Consider the following 17,974-nt stretch of genomic DNA (forward strand, 5'->3'; position numbering starts at 1 on the left):
ATATACAGAGAAAAGAGTCGGCCCGATAATTGAACCCTGTGGCACCCCCATAGAGACTGCCAGAGGACCAGACAACATGCCCTCCGATTTGACACACTGAACTCTGTCTGCAAAGTAGTTGGTGAACCAGGCAAGGCAGTCATTAGAAAAACTGAGGCTACTCTACTGAGTCTGCCGATAAGAATATGGTGATTGACAGAGTCGAAAGCCTTGGCCAGGTAGATGAAGACGGCTGCACAGTACTGTCTTTTATCGATGGCGGTTATGATATCGTTTAGTTGGATGGGTTCCGCTGGTGTACCGCAATCTTTAATTCATACCACAGATTCTCAATTGGATTGAGGTCTGGGCTTTGACTAGGCCATTCCAAGACATTTAAATGTTTCCCCTTAAACCTCTCAAGTGTTGCTTTAGCAGTATGCAGTATGCATTGTCCTGATGGAAGGTGAACCTCTGTCCCAGTTCTCAGTTTCTCAGTCCCTGCCGATGGAAAAACATCCCCAAAGCATGATGTTGCCACCACCGTGCTTCACTGTGGGGATGGTATTCTCGGGGTGATGGGAGATGTTGGGTTTGCGCCGGACATAGCGTTTTCCTTGATGGCCAAAATGCTCAATTTTAGTCTCATCTGACCAGAGTACCTTCTTCCATATGTTTGGAGAGTCTCCCACATTCTTTTTGGCGAACACCAAAGATGTTTGCTTATTTTTTTCTTTAAGCAATGTCTTTTTTTCTGGCCACTCTTCCGTAAAGCCCAGCTCTGTGGAGTGTATGGCTTAAAGTGGTCCTATTGTCACGTCCTGACCTTAGAGATCCTTATTTATTCTCTATGTTTGGCTAGGTCAGGGTGTGACTCGGGTGGGACAATCTATGTTTTCTATTTCTTTGTTGTTTTTTTGAGTGTGGTTCCCAATCAGAGGCAGCTGTCTATCGTTGTCTCTGATTGGGGATCATATATAAGTTGTGATTTTCCGTTTGGGTTTTATGGGGTGTTATTTTCTGTTTAGTGTCTGTGCATGACGGAACTGTTCGCTTTTGTTTTTGGATTTGTTATTTTTGTTTGAGTGTTTCTTGAAAATAAATATCATGAACACTTTCCACGCTGCGCTTTGGTCCACTCTTCCTTCCACCGACGACTAGCGTTACACCTATGGCAGATACTCCAATCTCTGCTGTGGAGCTTTGTAGCTCCTTCAGGGTTATCTTTGGTCACTTTGTTGCCTCTATGATTAATGCCCTCCTTGCCTGGTCCGTGGGCGGCCCTCTCTTTGCAGGTTTGTTGTGATGCCATATTCTTACATTTTTAAAATATGGATTCAATGGTGCTCCGTGGGATGTTCAAAGTTTCTGAAATTATTTATAACCCAACCCTGATCTGTACATCTCCACAACTTTGTCCCTGACCTATTTCGAGAGCTCTTTGGTCTTTATGGTGCCGCTTGCTTGGTGGTGCCCCTTGCTTTGTGGTGTTGCAGACTCGGGGGCCTTTCAGAACAGGTGTATATACACTGAGATCATGTGACACTTAGATTGCACACAGGTGGACTTTTTTTAAACTAAATATGTTACTTCTGAATGTAATTGGTTGCACCAGATCTTATTTAGGGGCTTCATATCAAAGGGGGTGAATACATATGCACGCACCACTTCTGTTTTAATTTTAAACAAGTAATTTTTTTTCACTTCACCAATTTGGACTATTTTGTGTATGTCCATTATATGAAATCCCACAATTTTAAAAAGAAATTACTGGTTGTATTGCAACAAAATAGGAAAAATGCCAAGGGGGATGAATAATTTTGCAAGGCACTGTAGATAATTACATATAGGTAGGGGTAAAGTGACGAGGCAACAGGATAGATAATAAGCAGTAGCAGCAGTGTATGTGATGAGTTAAAAGAGTTAGTGCAAAATGGGGGGTCATTGCAGATAGTTAAATAGTTAACCAAATAGATACCCAGACTAACTATTTAGCAGTCTTATGGCTTGGAGGTAGTAGTTGTTCAGGATCCTATTGGTTCCAGACTTAGTGCATCGGTACAGCTTGCAGTGCAGTAGCAGAGAGAACATCTATAAAGGTCCTGAATGGGGCCGTATGCAATACCTTCTGTAGCAACTTGCGGTCGGATGCCAAGCAGTTTCCATACCAAGCGGTGATGCAGCCAGTCAAGATGCTCTCAATAGTGCAGCTGTATAGCTTTTTCAGGATTAAAAATAATTTTCAGCCAACTGAGGCGGAAGAGGCATTGTCGTGCCTTCTTCTATGTTAGTTCCTTAGTGATGTGGACACTGAGGAACTTGAACCTCTCGACCCGCTCCACTACAGCCCCGCCGATGTGGATGATGGCGTGCTCGGCCCGCCGTTTCCTGTAATCCACGATCAGCCCCTATGTCTTGCTGACGTTGAGGGAGAGGTTGGGTCCTGGAACCACACTGCCAGGTCACTGACCTCCTCCTTATAGGCTGTCTCATTGTGGTTGGTGACCAGGCCTACCACTTTTGTGTCGTCAGCAAACTTACGATGGTGTTGGAGGAGTGCATGGCCACGCAGTCGTGGGTGAGAAGGGAGTACAGGAAGGGACCCCATGTTGAGGGTCAGCCTGGTGAATGTGCTGTTGCCTACCCTCACCCCCTGGGGACGGACCGTCAGGAAGTCCAGGATCCAGTTTCAAAGGGATGTGTTCAGTCCCAGGGTCCTGAGCTTAGTCATGACATTTGAGGGCACTATGCTGTTGAACACTGAGCTGTAGTCAATGAACAGCATTGTCACATAGGTGTTCCTCTTGTCCAGGTGGGATAGGGCAGTGTGGCGTGTAATAGAGATTGCGTCATCTGTGGATCTGTTGGGGCGGTAAATGAATTGGAGTGTGTCCAGTGTGTCTGGGATGATGGTGGTGATGTGTGCCATGACCAGCCTTTTAAAATCATTTCATGGCTGCAGATGTGAGTTCTACGAGGCAATAGTCATTTAGACAGGTTGCCTTGGTGTTCTCGTGCACTGCTTGAAACTTGAAACATGTAGATATTACAGACTGGGTCAGGGAGAGGTTGAAAAATGTAATTGAAAACAATTTCCACCTGGTCAGCGTATGCTCGGAGTACCTGTCCTCGTAATCCGTCTGGCCCCCTGGCCTTGTGAATGTTAACCTGTTTAAAGGTCCTACACACATTGGCTACGGAGAGCAAGTTCACACAGTCGTCCAGAACAGCTGGTGCTCTCATGCATGGTTCAGTGTTGCTTGCCTCAAAGCGAGCGTAGAAGGCATTGGGCATAGAAGGTATTTAGCTTGTCTGGTAGGCTCACATCACTGGGCAACTCGCGGTTGGGTTTCCCTTTGAATCCGTGATAGTTTGCAATCCCTGCCACATCCGATGATCGTCAGAACCAATGCTGTCTTTGGTGACTGGTTGTTTCTTTGGTTACACATCAGGTTGAATCACTACTTGATCATGTGGTCATGACCTGACCAGACATGACCAATATCCCCCACAGTCCAGTGTGGTCAAACCATACCGTAGCATGGTCAGGCGGGGGAGTTTTCCATTTGTCACCCTCAGTGAATGGATGGGTTTTCTAATCTTGTGGTCATCCCCTCAGTGTTTGTCTAGAATGTTATCCCCTTAGTGTGTGTGTGTCCGTGCGTACTTGTGTGTCCATATGTGTCTGTCCGTGTGTATCTGTTGCACTTGTGTGTGTGTGTACCTAGACAGGGTGTAGTACAGAACGAGAGCTGAGTTAATGTGATCTGTGTGTATGTCTTTGTAGATCTGATCACCTGTCTAGACAAAGGAATCCACTTCACTGAGGCAGAGTTCACTAGATACTGTCCAGCAGGATGCCTGACGTCTGTTGGGGAGATCTCTGGGACCATACCCCACGGCTACAGAGATGTGAGTATATGCACATTACACAGATAAGGGTGTGTGTGTTTGCATGCGTACATTTAGGTGCCTGTGTGAGTGTGTGTCTGTGGGCCTGCATGTGTGTACAGGCGCCAGTGTATGTCTGTGTGTGTGTGGCAGTCTGCGTGTCCCAGTCATTGTGGTGTGCACACCCTTCCACCCCCCACACACACAGTCTGTCTATCCTGCTGATCCCTCTGTACCCACCAGCACCTCTACCCCACAGGAACTAACTGGCCACAGAGCCATGACTCACTTCATGGTCATGTTCCCTTCTCTTTCTTGTCCTATATCTCTTTTACTCTCTCTTTCTATCGGTTTACTCTCTCTCTTCCCAACTTTCATCCTGTCTCTTTTTTCTCTCTCTCTCTGTCTCTGTCTCCTCTCTCTCTCCCTCTCTCAGGACTATGTAAACAGGGCCTCTCTCTCAGCGGTATGTAGGCACGTCCCAGGCTGATGACCTCACAATGCCCCGACTGTGTCTGAGGTCATTGGGGCTGAGGTAGTCTCTGGCTGATGACCTCATACCTGGGTGGGTCAGAGGGCCCATGGGGTTGGGAAGGAAGGGAGGGAGGGCTAGATTGAGGGTGTTATTGATGAGGGGAGGCCCAGGGGTGGCTCAGAGGCACGGTAGAGCGGAAGGGTGTGTGTGTGTGTGTGTGTGTGTGTGTGTGTGTGTGTGTGTGTGTGTGTGTGTGTGTGTGTGTGTGTGTGTGTCTCCAAAGCACAGGGGAGGGAAAGGGGTTGTAGGGAGGTGAGCTAATTGTTTGGCCGAAGGAACGGTCTACTAATTCAGCCCAGCTGGAGAAGGGTGCTGAGCGGACTTGTGTGTGTGTTTGTTTGTGAACGGTGGTGTGTGTGTTGTGACTGGTGGTGTTTGTGAGCTTGTGGTGTGTGTATGTGTGTGTGTCTGTTTTGACTGGTGGTGTTTGTGAGCTTGTGTAGGCGGTGTTGTAGATTACATGGCAGAAAAGGATCCCTGGTTTTCCATGTTCAGCCAAACAGAGATGTAAGGGGTTACAACCATTACACCTAGAGTCAGTCTGACATTAGTTGCCATGGAGTGTTGCTCATTGGACCAGACTAGAGCTCTTTACAGGTCCAACCGGCACAAAACCATGAGATCCGACCTGGGACCAGAGCGGGTCTGGGTCCTAAATTCGAGACTTTTCTCTCGGATCTTGGTCAGGTCTGATATACAGTGCATTTGGAAAGTACTTGACTTTTTGTTATGTTACAGCCTTATTCTAAAATGTTGTTTTATTCCTCATCAATCTACACACAATACCCCATAATGACAAAGCAAAAACAGTTATTTAGACATTTTTGCAAATGTCTCAAAAAATAAATAACGTAAATATCACATTTACATAATTATTCAGACCCTTTACTCAGTACTTTGTGCCTATATGTGTGCATTTAGCCCTCACATCTCTGACAGCTGAACCTTGAGGTAGACAATTACTGTTTTAGGAAAGTAAAAAAAACTAATTAAACAATAGACAGACTGACTATAAACAGACTGTTTGGGTCTCTTTTCCACAGTCTTTTTCGGAACGGGTCTGACTGTCCTCTGGTCCATTCGGAACGGTTCTGTTTTTTTAGAATATGTATTTATCCATATTAGAGGTCAACCGATTATGATTTTTCAACGCCGATACCAATTATTGGAGGACCTTAAAAAAAAGCCGATACCGATTAATCGGTCGATTTCTTTTAATTTTTTAAAATGTATTTGTAATAATGACAATTACAACAATACTGAATGAACACTTATTTTAACTTACCGTAATTGCTGGACTATTAAGCGCACCTGAATATAAACCGCACCCACTGAATTATAAAAAAAAAAGTATTTTGTACATTATACGCCGCACATATCTATAAGCCGCAGGTGCCTACCGGTACATTGAAACAAATGAACTTTACACAGCCTTTAAACGAAACACGGCTTGTAACAAAAATAAATAGGCTTTAACGAAACACGGCTTGTAACAAAAATTGAAACAGTAGCCTACCAAGCCTCCTCCTGTGCACTGAAACCACTGAAGTCATCTCCTTCGGTGTCGGAGTTGAATAGCCTCAGAATTGCTTCATCCGATGTTGGATCGTTTTCATTGTCGCTCTCGTCACTTTCATCCGGAGGCAAATACCCCGCTGATCTCATCATACCCCTTCAACACGCAGCAGTCCAGCCTTTCGAAACCCATTGATGATAGTGGATTTTTTGACAATGCTCCACGCTGTCAGGACCCACTGGCAGACTTGACCATAAGTTGCTCTTCGCATGCGGCCCGTTTTAGTGAAGGATTTCTCCCCACTTGTCATCCAAGCCTCCCACTGAACACGGAGCGCCACCTTAAATGCACGATTTACACTGATGTCGAGTGGCTGCAAATACTTTGGGCCATCTGCTTTTCTTCCCTCTGAAAGGTTTGTTGTCTTTTTGCACTGAGTCAGTTCCTCACGCTGCTGTTTACAAAGTCTTACATTTACATTTAAGTCATTTAGCAGACGCTCTTATCCAGAGCGACTTACAAATTGGTGCGTTCACCTTAAGACATCCAGTGGAACAGCCACTTTACAATAGTGCATCTAAATCTTTTAAGGGGGGGGGTGAGAAGGATTACTTTATCCTATCCTAGGTATTCCTGAAAGAGGTGGGGTTTCAGGTGTCTCCGGAAGGTGGTGATTGACTCCGCTGTCCTGGCGTCGTGAGGGAGTTTGTTCCACCATTGGGGGGCCAGAGCAGCGAACAGTTTTGACTGGGCTGCGCGGGAACTGTACTTCCTCAGTGGTAGGGAGGCGAGCAGGCCAGAGGTGGATGAACGCAGTGCCCTTGTTTGGGTGTAGGGCCTGATCAGAGCCTGGAGGTACTGAGGTGCCGTTCCCCTCACAGCTCCGTAGGCAAGCACCATGGTCTTGTAGCGGATGCGAGCTTCAACTGGAAGCCAGTGGAGAGAGCGGAGGAGCGGGGTGACGTGAGAGAACTTGGGAAGGTTGAACACCAGACGGGCTGCGGCGTTCTGGATGAGTTGTAGGGGTTTAATGGCACAGGCAGGGAGCCCAGCCAACAGCGAGTTGCAGTAATCCAGACGGGAGATGACAAGTGCCTGGATTAGGACCTGCGCCGCTTCCTGTGTGAGGCAGGGTCGTACTCTGCGGATGTTGTAGAGCATGAACCTACAAGAACGGGCCACTGCCTTGATGTTAGTTGAGAACGACAGGGTGTTGTCCAGGATCACGCCAAGGTTCTTAGCGTTCTGGGAGGAGGACACAATGGAGTTGTCAACCGTGATGGCGAGATCATGGAACGGGCAGTCCTTCCCCGGGAGGAAGAGCAGCTCCGTCTTGCCGAGGTTCAGCTTGAGGTGGTGATCCGTCATCCACACTGATATGTCTGCCAGACATGCAGAGATGCGATTCGCCACCTGGTCGTCAGAAGGGGGAAAGGAGAAGATTAATTGTGTGTCGTCTGCATAGCAATGATAGGAGAGACCATGTGAGGTTATGACAGAGCCAAGTGACTTGGTGTATAGCGAGAATAGGAGAGGGCCTAGAACAGAGCCCTGGGGGACGCCAGTGGTGAGAGCGCGTGGTGAGGAGACAGATTCTCGCCACGCCACCTGGTAGGAGCGACCTGTCAGGTAGGACGCAATCCAAGCGTGGGCCGCGCCGGAGATGCCCAACTCGGAGAGGGTGGAGAGGAGGATCTGATGGTTCACAGTATCGAAGGCAGCCGATAGGTCTAGAAGGATGAGAGCAGAGGAGAGAGAGTTAGCTTTAGCAGTGCGGAGGGCCTCCGTGATACAGAGAAGAGCAGTCTCAGTTGAATGACTAGTCTTGAAACCTGACTGATTTGGATCAAGAAGGTCATTCTGAGAGAGATAGCGGGAGAGCTGGCCAAGGACGGCACGTTCAAGAGTTTTGGAGAGAAAAGAAAGAAGGGATACTGGTCTGTAGTTGTTGACATCGGAGGGATCGAGTGTAGGTTTTTTCAGAAGGGGTGCAACTCCTCGCTCTCTTGAAGACAGAAGGGACGTAGCCAGCGGTCAGGGATGAGTTGATGAGCGAGGTGAGGTAAGGGAGAAGGTCACCGGAGATGGTCTGGAGAAGAGAGGAGGGGATAGGGTCAAGCGGGCAGGTTGTTGGGCGGCCGGCCGTCACAAGACGCGAGATTTCATCTGGAGAGAGAGGGGAGAAAGAGGTCAGAGCACAGGGTAGGGCAGTGTGAGCAGAACCAGCGGTGTCGTTTGACTTAGCAAACAAGGATTGGATGTCGTCGACCTTCTTTTCAAAATGGTTGACGAAGTCATCTGCAGAGAGGGAGGAGGGGGGGGGGGAGGGGGAGGAGGATTCAGGAGGGAGGAGAAGGTGGCAAAGAGCTTCCTAGGGTTAGAGGCAGATGCTTGGACTTTAGAGTGGTAGAAAGTGGCTTTAGCAGCAGAGACAGAAGAGGAAAATGTAGAGAGGAGGGAGTGAAAGGATGTCAGGTCCGCAGGGAGGCGAGTTTTCCTCCATTTCCGCTCGGCTGCCCGGAGCCCTGTTCTGTGAGCTCGCAATGAGTCGTCGAGCCACGGAGCAGGAGGGGAGGACCGAGCCGGCCTGGAGGATAGGGGACATAGAGAATCAAGGGATGCAGAAAGGGAGGAGAGGAGGGTTGAGGAGGCAGAATCAGGAGAAAGGTTTGAGCAGAGGGAAGAGATGATAGGATGAGGAGGAGAGGAGGAGAGAGTAGCGGGGGAGAGAGAGCGAAGATTGGGACGGCGCGATACCATCCGAGTAGGGGCAGTGTGGGAAGTGTTGGATGAGAGCAAGAGGGAAAAGGATACAAGGTAGTGGTCGGAGACTTGGAGGGGAGTTGCAGTGAGGTTAGTGGAAGAACAGCATCTAGTAAAGATGAGGTTGAGCGTATTGCCTGCCTTGTGAGTAGAGGGGGAAGGTGAGAGGGTGAGGTCAAAAGAGGAGAGGAGTGGAAAGAAGGAGGCAGAGAGGAATGAGTCAAAGGTAGACGTGGGGAGTCTTATAATCGACTCATTAAGGCCAAGCTCCCATGCAACAGCTCTATTTCCTTTTCCAACAGCCAGATCGATCGCCTTCAACTTGAAAGCTGCATCATATGCATTTCTCCGTGTCTTTGCCATGATGAGGGTGACAAAATTACTACCGTAATCAGAATGATGGGAAGTTTGAGCGCGCTCGATTTACGTCACATTAATCTTGCGAAAGCGGGAAAAATCCATAAATTGTATAAACCGCGAGGTTCAAAGTGTGGGAATAAAGTAGCGGCTTTTAGTCCGGAAATTACGGTAGTATAATACATCAATAAACATCAATTTAGCCTCAAATAAATAATGAAACATGATCAATTTGGTTTAAATAATGCAAAAACAAAGTGTTGGAGAAGAAAGTAAAAGTGCAATATGTGCCATGTAAAAAGCTAATGTTTAAGTTCCTTGCTCAGAACATGAGAACATATGAAAGCAGGTAGTTCCTTTTAACATGAGACTTCAATATTCCAAGGTAAGAGGTTTTAGGTTGTAGTTAATATAGTATTTATCGGACTATCTCTCTATACCATTTGTATTTCATATACCTTTGACTATTGGATGTTCTTATAGGCACTTTGGTATTGCCAGTGTAACAGTATAGCTTCCGTCCCTCTCCTCGCCCCTACCTGGGCTCGAACCAGGAACACATCGACAACAGCCACCCTCAAAGCATCGTTACCCATCGCTCCACAAAATCCACGGCCCTTGCAGAGCAAGGGGAACAACTACTCCAAGTCTCAGAGTGAGTGACGTTTGAAACGCTATTAGCGCGCCCCCTGCTAACTACCTAGCCATTTCACATCGGTTACACCAGCCTAATCTTGGGAGTTGATAGGCTTGAAGTCATAAACAGCTCAATGCTTGAAGCACAGCGAAGAGCTGCTGTCAAAACGCACGAAAGTGCTGTTTGAATGAATACTTACGAGCCTGCTGCTGCCTACCACCGCTCAGTCAGACTGCTCTATCAAGTATCAAATCATAGACTTAAGTATAACTTAATAACACGCAGAAATACGAGCCTTTGGTCATTAATATGGTCGAATCCGGAAAGTATCATCTCGAAAACAAAACGTTTATTTTTTCAGTGAAATACGTAACCGTTCCTTATTTCATCTAACGGGTGACATCCCTACGTCTAAATATTGCTGTTACATTGTACAACCTTCAATGTTATGTCATAATTAAGTCAAATTCTGGCAAATTAGTTCGCAACGAGCCTGGCGGCCCAAACTGTTGCATATAGCCTGACTGCGTGCAATGAACGCAAGAGAAGTGAAACAATTTCACCTGGTTAATATTGCCTGCTAACCTGTATTTCTTTTAGCTAAATATGCAGGTTTAAAAATATATACTTCTGTGTATTGATTTTAAGAAAGGCATTGGTGTTTATGGTTAGGTACAGTCGTGCAACGATTGTGCTTTTTTCGCAAATGCGCTTTTGTTAAATCATCCCCCGTTTGGCGAAGTTGGCTGTCTTTGTTAGGAAGAAATAGTCTTCACACAGTTCGCAACGAGCCAGGCGGCCCAAACTGCTGCATATACCCTGACTCTGTTGCACATAAAGCAAGAGAAGGGACACAATTTACCTAGTTAAAAGAAATTCATGTTAGCAGGCAATATTAACTAAATATCAGGTTTACAAAATATATACTTGTGTATTGATTTTAAGAAAGGCATTGATGTTTATGGTTAGGTACACGTTGGAGCAACGACAGTCCTTTTTCGTGAATGCGCACCGCATCGATTATATGCAACGCTAGATAAACTAGTAATATCATCAACCATGTGTAGTTAACTAGTGGTTATGATTGATTGGTTGATTGTTTTTTATAAGATAAGTTTAATGCTAGCTAGCAACTTACCTTGGCTTCTCACTGCATTCGCGTAACAGGCAGGCTCTCGTGGAGTGCAATGAGAGGCAGGTGGTTAGAGCATTGGACTAGTTAACGGTTGCAAGATTGAATCCCCCGAGCTGACAAGGTAAAAATCTGTCGTTCTGCCCCTGAACAAGGCAGTTAACCCATCGTCCCTAGGATATAATTGAAAGTAAGAATGTGTTCTTAAATGTCTTGCCTAGTTAAATAAAGGTGTAAAAAAAAATGGGCCAAAATGGTGTCCAAATATACAGATTTCCGATTGTTATGAAAACTTCAAATCGGCCCGAATTAATCGGCCATTCCGATTAATCGGTTGACCTCTAATCCATATCAAACCAAATTGTATTTGTCACATGCGCCTATTACAACAGGTGTAGACCTTACAGTGAAATGCTTATTTACAAGCCCTTAACCAACAATGCAGTTTTAAGAAAATGCCTAAAAAAAATAAAGAAATAAAAGTAACAAATAATTAAAGAGCAGCAGTAAAATAACAATAGCGAGGCTATATACAGGGGGTACCGGTACAGTGTCAATGTGCGGGGACACCGGTTAGTCGAGGTAATTGAGGTTATATGTACATGTAGGTAGAGTTTTTAAAGTGAATATGCATAGATAATAACAGAACAGTAGCAGCAGCATAGAAGGGGGAGGTGAGGCCATGCAAATAGTCCGGGTAGCCATTTGATTAAATGTTCAGGAGTCTTGTGGCTTGGGGGTAGAAGCTGTTTAGAAGCCTGTTGGGAACAAAGACCTGGGTGGCTGGAGCCTTTGACAATTTTTAGGGCCTTCCTCTGACACCGCCTGGTATAGAGGTCCTGGATGGCAGGAAGCTTGGCCCGGTGATGTACTGGGCCATACACGCTACCCTCTGTAGTGCCTTGCGGTCAGAGGCTGAGCAGTTGCCATTCCAGGCAGTGATGCAACCCGTCAGGATGCTCTCGATGGTGCAGCTGTAGAACTTTTGATGATCTGAGGACCCATACCAAATCTTCTCAGTCTCCTGAGGGGGAATAGGCTTTGTCGTGCCCTCTTCACGACTGTCTTGGTGTGCTTGGACGCCAAGGAACTTGAAGCTCTCAACCTGCTCCACTCACCACCTGGGGGTGACCCGTCAGGAAGTCCAGGATCCAGTTGCCGAGGGAGGTGTTTAGTCCCAGGGTCCTTAGCTTAGTGATGAGCTTTGAGGGCACTATGGTGTTGAATGCTGAGCTGTAGTCAATTAATAGTATTCTCACATAGGTGTTCCTTTTGTCCAGGTGTGAAAGGGCAGTGTGGAGTGCGGTATGCAAATCGGAGTAGGTCTAGGGTTTCTGGGATAATGATGTTGATGTGAGCCATGACCAGCCTTTCAAAGCGCTTCATGGCTACAGACGTGATTGCTACAGTCTGTAGTCATTTAGGCAGGTTACCTTGGTGTTCTTGGGCACAGGGACTATGGAGGTCTTCTTAAAACATGTTGATTTTACAGAATCGGACAGGGAGGTTGAAAATGTCAGTGAAGACACTTGCCAGTTTGTCAGCGCATGCTTGGAGTACACATCCTGTCAATCCGTCTGAATGTTGACCTGTTTAAAGGTCTTACTCACATCGGCTGCGGATAGAGTGATCACACAGTCGTCCGGAACAGCTGATGCTCTTGTGCATGTTTCAGTGTTACTTGCCTCGAAGCGAGCATAGAAGTTATTTAGCTAGTCTGGTAGGCTTGTGTCACTGGGCAGCTCTCGGCTGTGCTTCCCTTTGTAGTCTGTAATATCGGGCCGGGTGGGAAAGCCACGGATTCATTTTAGAACGAGTCCAACTTTTTGGACCCTCTAGATCACACCTCAAGTCACAGTGGGGGTCAGTGCACCTCACCCAGTCCCTCTATCTTTGCACCTCTCCTTTACTTGGTCACACTCTCTGTCAACTTTCTCAGTCGGAATTTGTCCCTCTCTAGTTCTACCCCTTTGGGTTGGTTTATAATGTGTTGTAATGAGGGAGTGTTTGTGTGTGTGTGTGTCTTTGTGTGCGTGTGTGTGTGTGTATTTATGTGTGTGTGCGTGTGTATGCAAGTGGTCTGTGCTCCGAGTTGCTGGGTGGGGTGGTTTAGTGCAGTGTGCTTGTGTTATTGGTTTGGTGGGGTGCTGCTTCGGATGTGGTGTATGTTACTGGGATGTTTTAGAGCTGAGAGGGCAAGTGTTGTGGGTGCCTCAACTATGTGGTTAAAGTGAGTGTGTGTGTGTGTGTGTATGTGTCTTTATCATCTGACAGTGTGTGTATAAAACCATCCCACTTCCCACTTCACTCACCCAGCTAGCTGCCCACTGCTGGGAACTGGTCTCACTAAGTGTGTGTTCACTAGTGTGTGTGCGTGCATGTGTGTGTGTGTTTTGCTAATATATGCATCAATGGATTCATTTTATGATGTCAGCAAATTAGTGAGTCAGTTACTGGAATGCTAAGGGTTTACTAAAGAGAAATAAGGAAAGAGTTTCAACAATCCAACTTTTTTCAGTGATTTTAATATAAGATTAATTGACGGAAGGAGGGAAGGAAGCATTTCTAAAGAGTTGAAACAGACCTTGGATCAGCGTTCTTTTCTTCATGCCACTCAGTGTTCCCCCTGCCAGGAAGTAATGTCGTCATGCTGACTTATCTCCTGTTATCTGTGGGGCTGTGGGCTGAGACTCTGTGATCTATCTCACTGAAACTTTATCCAACCCATTGCTGTCCCTCACTGGGATATATGGCCTCTCAGCTGACAGTGGAATAATCACAACCACCGACACACTGCTCCCTTCCTCTCTGTCCATTCTTCTCTCTCCTTTCTCTCTACCTCTTTCACTCTCGTATCTACCTCTCTCGCGATCTCTCTCTCTTCCTGTTCTAACCCCTTCTCTGCAACAGCAGGGATTCAATTGATATAGCAGTCATTTTATGAAGATGGTCATACATCTAAATGTACATCTTCCAAACAGTCATGAATGGATCATAATCAATATCTCCTTCCCCTCCCTCAGTCATCTCCAGTGTGTCTAGCAGCCATCCATGCAGGTGTGGTGTCTAACTCTGTGGGCGGTCAGATCAGTGTGGTCAACAGTAAGGGCATCCCTCACTACGATGGTTCTCTGGCTAACAACGTCTCCTCCACTGTGTAAGTACTCCTGTCTGTCTGGGAGAATACTTCTGCATTCTCTTCCCTTTCCATCTCTCTCCATCATTATGTCAATCTCTCTCCAGTGGTCCCTTGTCCAACAGCCTCTTCACTTTCAAGACCAGTGGTGAGTTCAATCAGCTACAATATACAAAAACAGACCATAATACCACAACCACCATAGCCACACATGCTTCTGTATCCTTTTCAACTACACCTGCCACCACAATCACTTCTACAATATCCAAAACAGCCATGTGTCCTCCCACTTTAATACAGACTCACAGTTTCTCTCTCTCTCAGGTTGCTATGGGACACTAGGTCTAGAATCGGGCGTTGTTAGGGACTCCCAGCTCTTTGCTTCCTCGGTGTGGGAATGGAGTGACGTGATTGGCAAACCCAGTGAGTGGGGCCCAACCGGGGCCCGCCTTAATGGGGCGGGGCTTCCCTGGGCGTCGGCTCACAGCAACCAGCAGCAGTGGCTACAGGTGGATCTGAAGAAGGAGAAGAGGATCACAGGCATCACCACTACAGGCTCCTCCCTCCTGGAGTACCAGTTCTACGTGTCAGCCTATCGGGTCCTCTACAGCAATGACGGACAGCACTGGAACATCTATCGGGAGGCAGATGCTACCCAGGACAAGGTGATGAAAATATCCCTCTCATCAATAACCTTAAAGGTCCTGAATAGTCATTTTGAAAAGTACTTTTCCCCCCATGGCTAACTACCAGGATGTTTGAAAAGACAGGCTAAGTGGGCGGGGAGTTTATATTCATGAGCTGGCCTTGACTGACAGCTCTTTGCAACGCCTATGTCAAGCAATTTGGATGCAGTGAGCAGTTTTGCAGAAAAATCATCTCAAACTAGTTTAGTGATACACAAAGCAACTCAAACAACATTGAAATTGCATCAATGATGTAGTTTTTATTCTCTTGTGATGCGGTTCAGCACTGACGGATGTGTTGACAACTGGGTGGGAGTATTGAAGGACCCCCCTTTTTCCATGCTGACTGAAAACCTAGCTAGCCAGTAACTAGCTAGCACCAGGCACAGATTAAGACCTAGCTAGCTAATAACTAGCTAGCACCAGGAACAGATGAAGACCTAGCTAGCCAGTAACTAGCTAGCACCAGGCACAGATGAAAGGGGAAACATTTAAGTATTTTAGCACCAGTAGAGTAGCTATCTAGCTATATAAACCACGCCCGTCTGGAAACGCCTTCTCCAATGTTGGTTACAAGGCAGTACTTATTTAAGGTTAGAGGTTAGAGAATATCATGTTACCTTTGGTGTATTAAAATGAGAGTTTAAGGTGTCCCCTTAATCATTAATCCAAGTATTTGACATGGAGGAGAGGACCAGTAACTTTGTGATAAACTTTATCATTGTAGAAGCAAGTCATTTTTCATACTTTGGTCGTCATACTTTGATCCCGTTTCCTTCAAATATCACATTTCATGGAAAACATGATTTTGACTGTTCATGACCTTTAAGGAGAGAGAAAGCCTCTTTAGACAAAATACGGGAGTGCAAGATGGAGTCATTTGTTTCTATGGCATCAGTAATTGATTGTGGTTGTTTATGGCAGGAAACATGAGAGCTGACTGTGGTTGTTAAGTGCTGTGGTCAGTCAGACTCAGTCAGGACAGCAGCTCATTAAAGATGGATGGAGATTGATTGAGTGCTTGTGCTGGTCAGGGTCTGTAATCAGGGTTTTTTATCCTTACTTATACTAGTGAAAATCTATTTTACAAGAGACTTGTCCCAAGAAGGCAGCAATCAAACATTTGTTATACACCATACATAAAATATACAATACAGTAGACCTGTTGGCAGTAGGCACAGGCAAGATAACATGAGATATCATTTGGAAACATGGCTTCAGTGTAGTATATTATTAGGAACCCTATTAGCTATTGCTACAGAAGTCTGTTTCTGTTTCCTGATAGATTTTTAAAGGGAACACCAATTACCTCCAGGAGGTGCGCAATAACTTCATCCCACCAATCGAGGCGCGGTATGTGAGGATAAGCCCCACCCAGTGGCACCAGCGAATTGCCCTCAAGTTTGAGCTGCTCGGATGCCAGTTCCATCAAGGTAACCAAACCAGCCAATCACATGCAGATGTTTTGACTTTGTAGCCAATCAGTGCATTTCAGTTATTTTACCATTGTGTGTCACTAACCACGTTTCCATCCAGTTTTTATGCGAGTAAGGTCATACCTTATGAAAAAATTCATGGGAGCTGTGATAGGAGCAGGAAGTTTCCATACAATTTTATAAATGTCAACAGTTTATTTGTTCATTCGACATGGTGGGATCTTTTTGTGTTGGTAAAATGAATTATGTGAGAAATTGTAAGGTTCTGTATTTATTTTCTTAGTCAACCTTGTGTTCTGTTTCTTTGTGTTCTTGAACGTAGCCCTGTCTAATTCTTGTTCATTGATTTCACCTGTGTTAGTTACTCACCTGGTCTCATCAGCTCCTTATGTAGTTCCGTTCATTCTGTTGTGCCTTTGTGAGGTATTGTTCATTTTGACTCTACTCAGCCTTTCTCTAGCCCGTTTGTGAGAACCATATAGCCTTCAGTCCTAGTTGATTCACCTGCCTGTTTGCCTACCTGTTTATGACCCTTGCATGCCTTCTGCGAAGGTGCAATAAACACCTGCTGCAATCTGCGTGTGAATCTACACCTTTTTCTCCCTGAGTATTCATTACAGAAATGTCTTTATGCGCAAATATTGATATAATAACCATATTGAAGTAAACTTGAAGTCACGCGATGACACGGTGTGTGGTCCTCCCACTATGACTTGGGAAACCATGCAGGTTATTAGGCTACAGATGATATAACTCATGATGAATTTCACAGGGTGGTGATCTTGATGCTCCTTTCCAATAAATATTGAGGGTCTGATTCTGGTGACATGATGATCGACGCTCGACTGCCGTTTGACAAATAAGAATATTCTGGCTCTTATCCATAATAATGTCATCATGTAGACTAGCCTACCCTCATAGCCTACCCACAGACTACCCTCATAATCTGCCAGCTGTTGGCTAGAGCACATGTGCCTTGTCCAGAGTAGGTACATTTTGTTATGTAACACAACAGTCTAACTCTCGGTAGTGTTGAAAATGCGATGGAAACACATTGAACTTTACATGTTTAATCAGTACATGTAAACTGAAGTGTGTGCACTACATCATCACTCACTGATTTTTATCTGCAACAAACCAGTTTGGTGGGAAAATTAGCATATTTTATTTTCGAATATTCGCATATAAATCTGTCGCCGATAGTGGAGAGGTGCATAAAGATGGCAGCCCCATGTACATACCACAAATACCATGTACGTACCACAAATACCATGTACGTACCACAAATACCATGTACGTACCACAAATACCATGTACGTACCACAAATACCATGTACGTACCACAAATACCATGTACATACCACAAATACCATGTACGTACCACAAATACCATGTACATACCACAAATACCATGTACGTACCACAAATACCATGTACGTACCACAAATACCATGTACGTACCACAAATACCATGTACGTACCACAAATACCATGTACGTACCACAAATACCATGTACATACCACAAATACCATGTACGTACCACAAATACCATGTACGTACCACAAATACCATGTACATACCACAAATACCATGTACGTACCACAAATACCATGTACGTACCACAAATACCATGTACGTACCACAAATACCTTGTTTGCTAAGTTCGCCTTATTGTACATTGCTCTTCGTTAGCACAGTATACATGTATACAATTTTAGCTCTAAGAAGCCAGCAATTTGAAGAAACCCAACATTTGATTGTGCTGATTAACAGTGCATTGAACCATGTGTAGTTGAATAACTCTGTGGATAGTGCTAAAACAATGACGTCATATCTGAATTCCGACATCTTTATGCACCTTGTTCATTGGATGGCAACCTAGCTATTGGAGTTGAGGGATCCTAT

General features: G+C 45.5%; 1 protein-coding gene across 2 annotated transcripts in view; it reads left to right on the plus strand.

The window, feature by feature from the left end:
- Positions 1-17,974, plus strand: part of LOC115112936 (discoidin, CUB and LCCL domain-containing protein 2-like) — a 43,354-nt gene that overhangs the window by 20,087 nt on the left and 5,293 nt on the right. For both annotated transcript variants that reach the window (XM_029640020.2, XM_029640028.2), the window contains 5 exons: positions 3,767-3,891; positions 13,834-13,967; positions 14,054-14,094; positions 14,271-14,611; positions 15,918-16,065. In XM_029640020.2, the coding sequence (XP_029495880.2) occupies positions 3,767-3,891; positions 13,834-13,967; positions 14,054-14,094; positions 14,271-14,611; positions 15,918-16,065 (789 nt within the window). The remainder of the gene's footprint in view (positions 1-3,766; positions 3,892-13,833; positions 13,968-14,053; positions 14,095-14,270; positions 14,612-15,917; positions 16,066-17,974) is intronic.

The sequence above is a fragment of the Oncorhynchus nerka genome, linkage group LG3, assembly GCF_034236695.1.
Source record: "Oncorhynchus nerka isolate Pitt River linkage group LG3, Oner_Uvic_2.0, whole genome shotgun sequence".
NCBI classification, from domain to species: Eukaryota; Metazoa; Chordata; class Actinopteri; order Salmoniformes; family Salmonidae; genus Oncorhynchus; species Oncorhynchus nerka.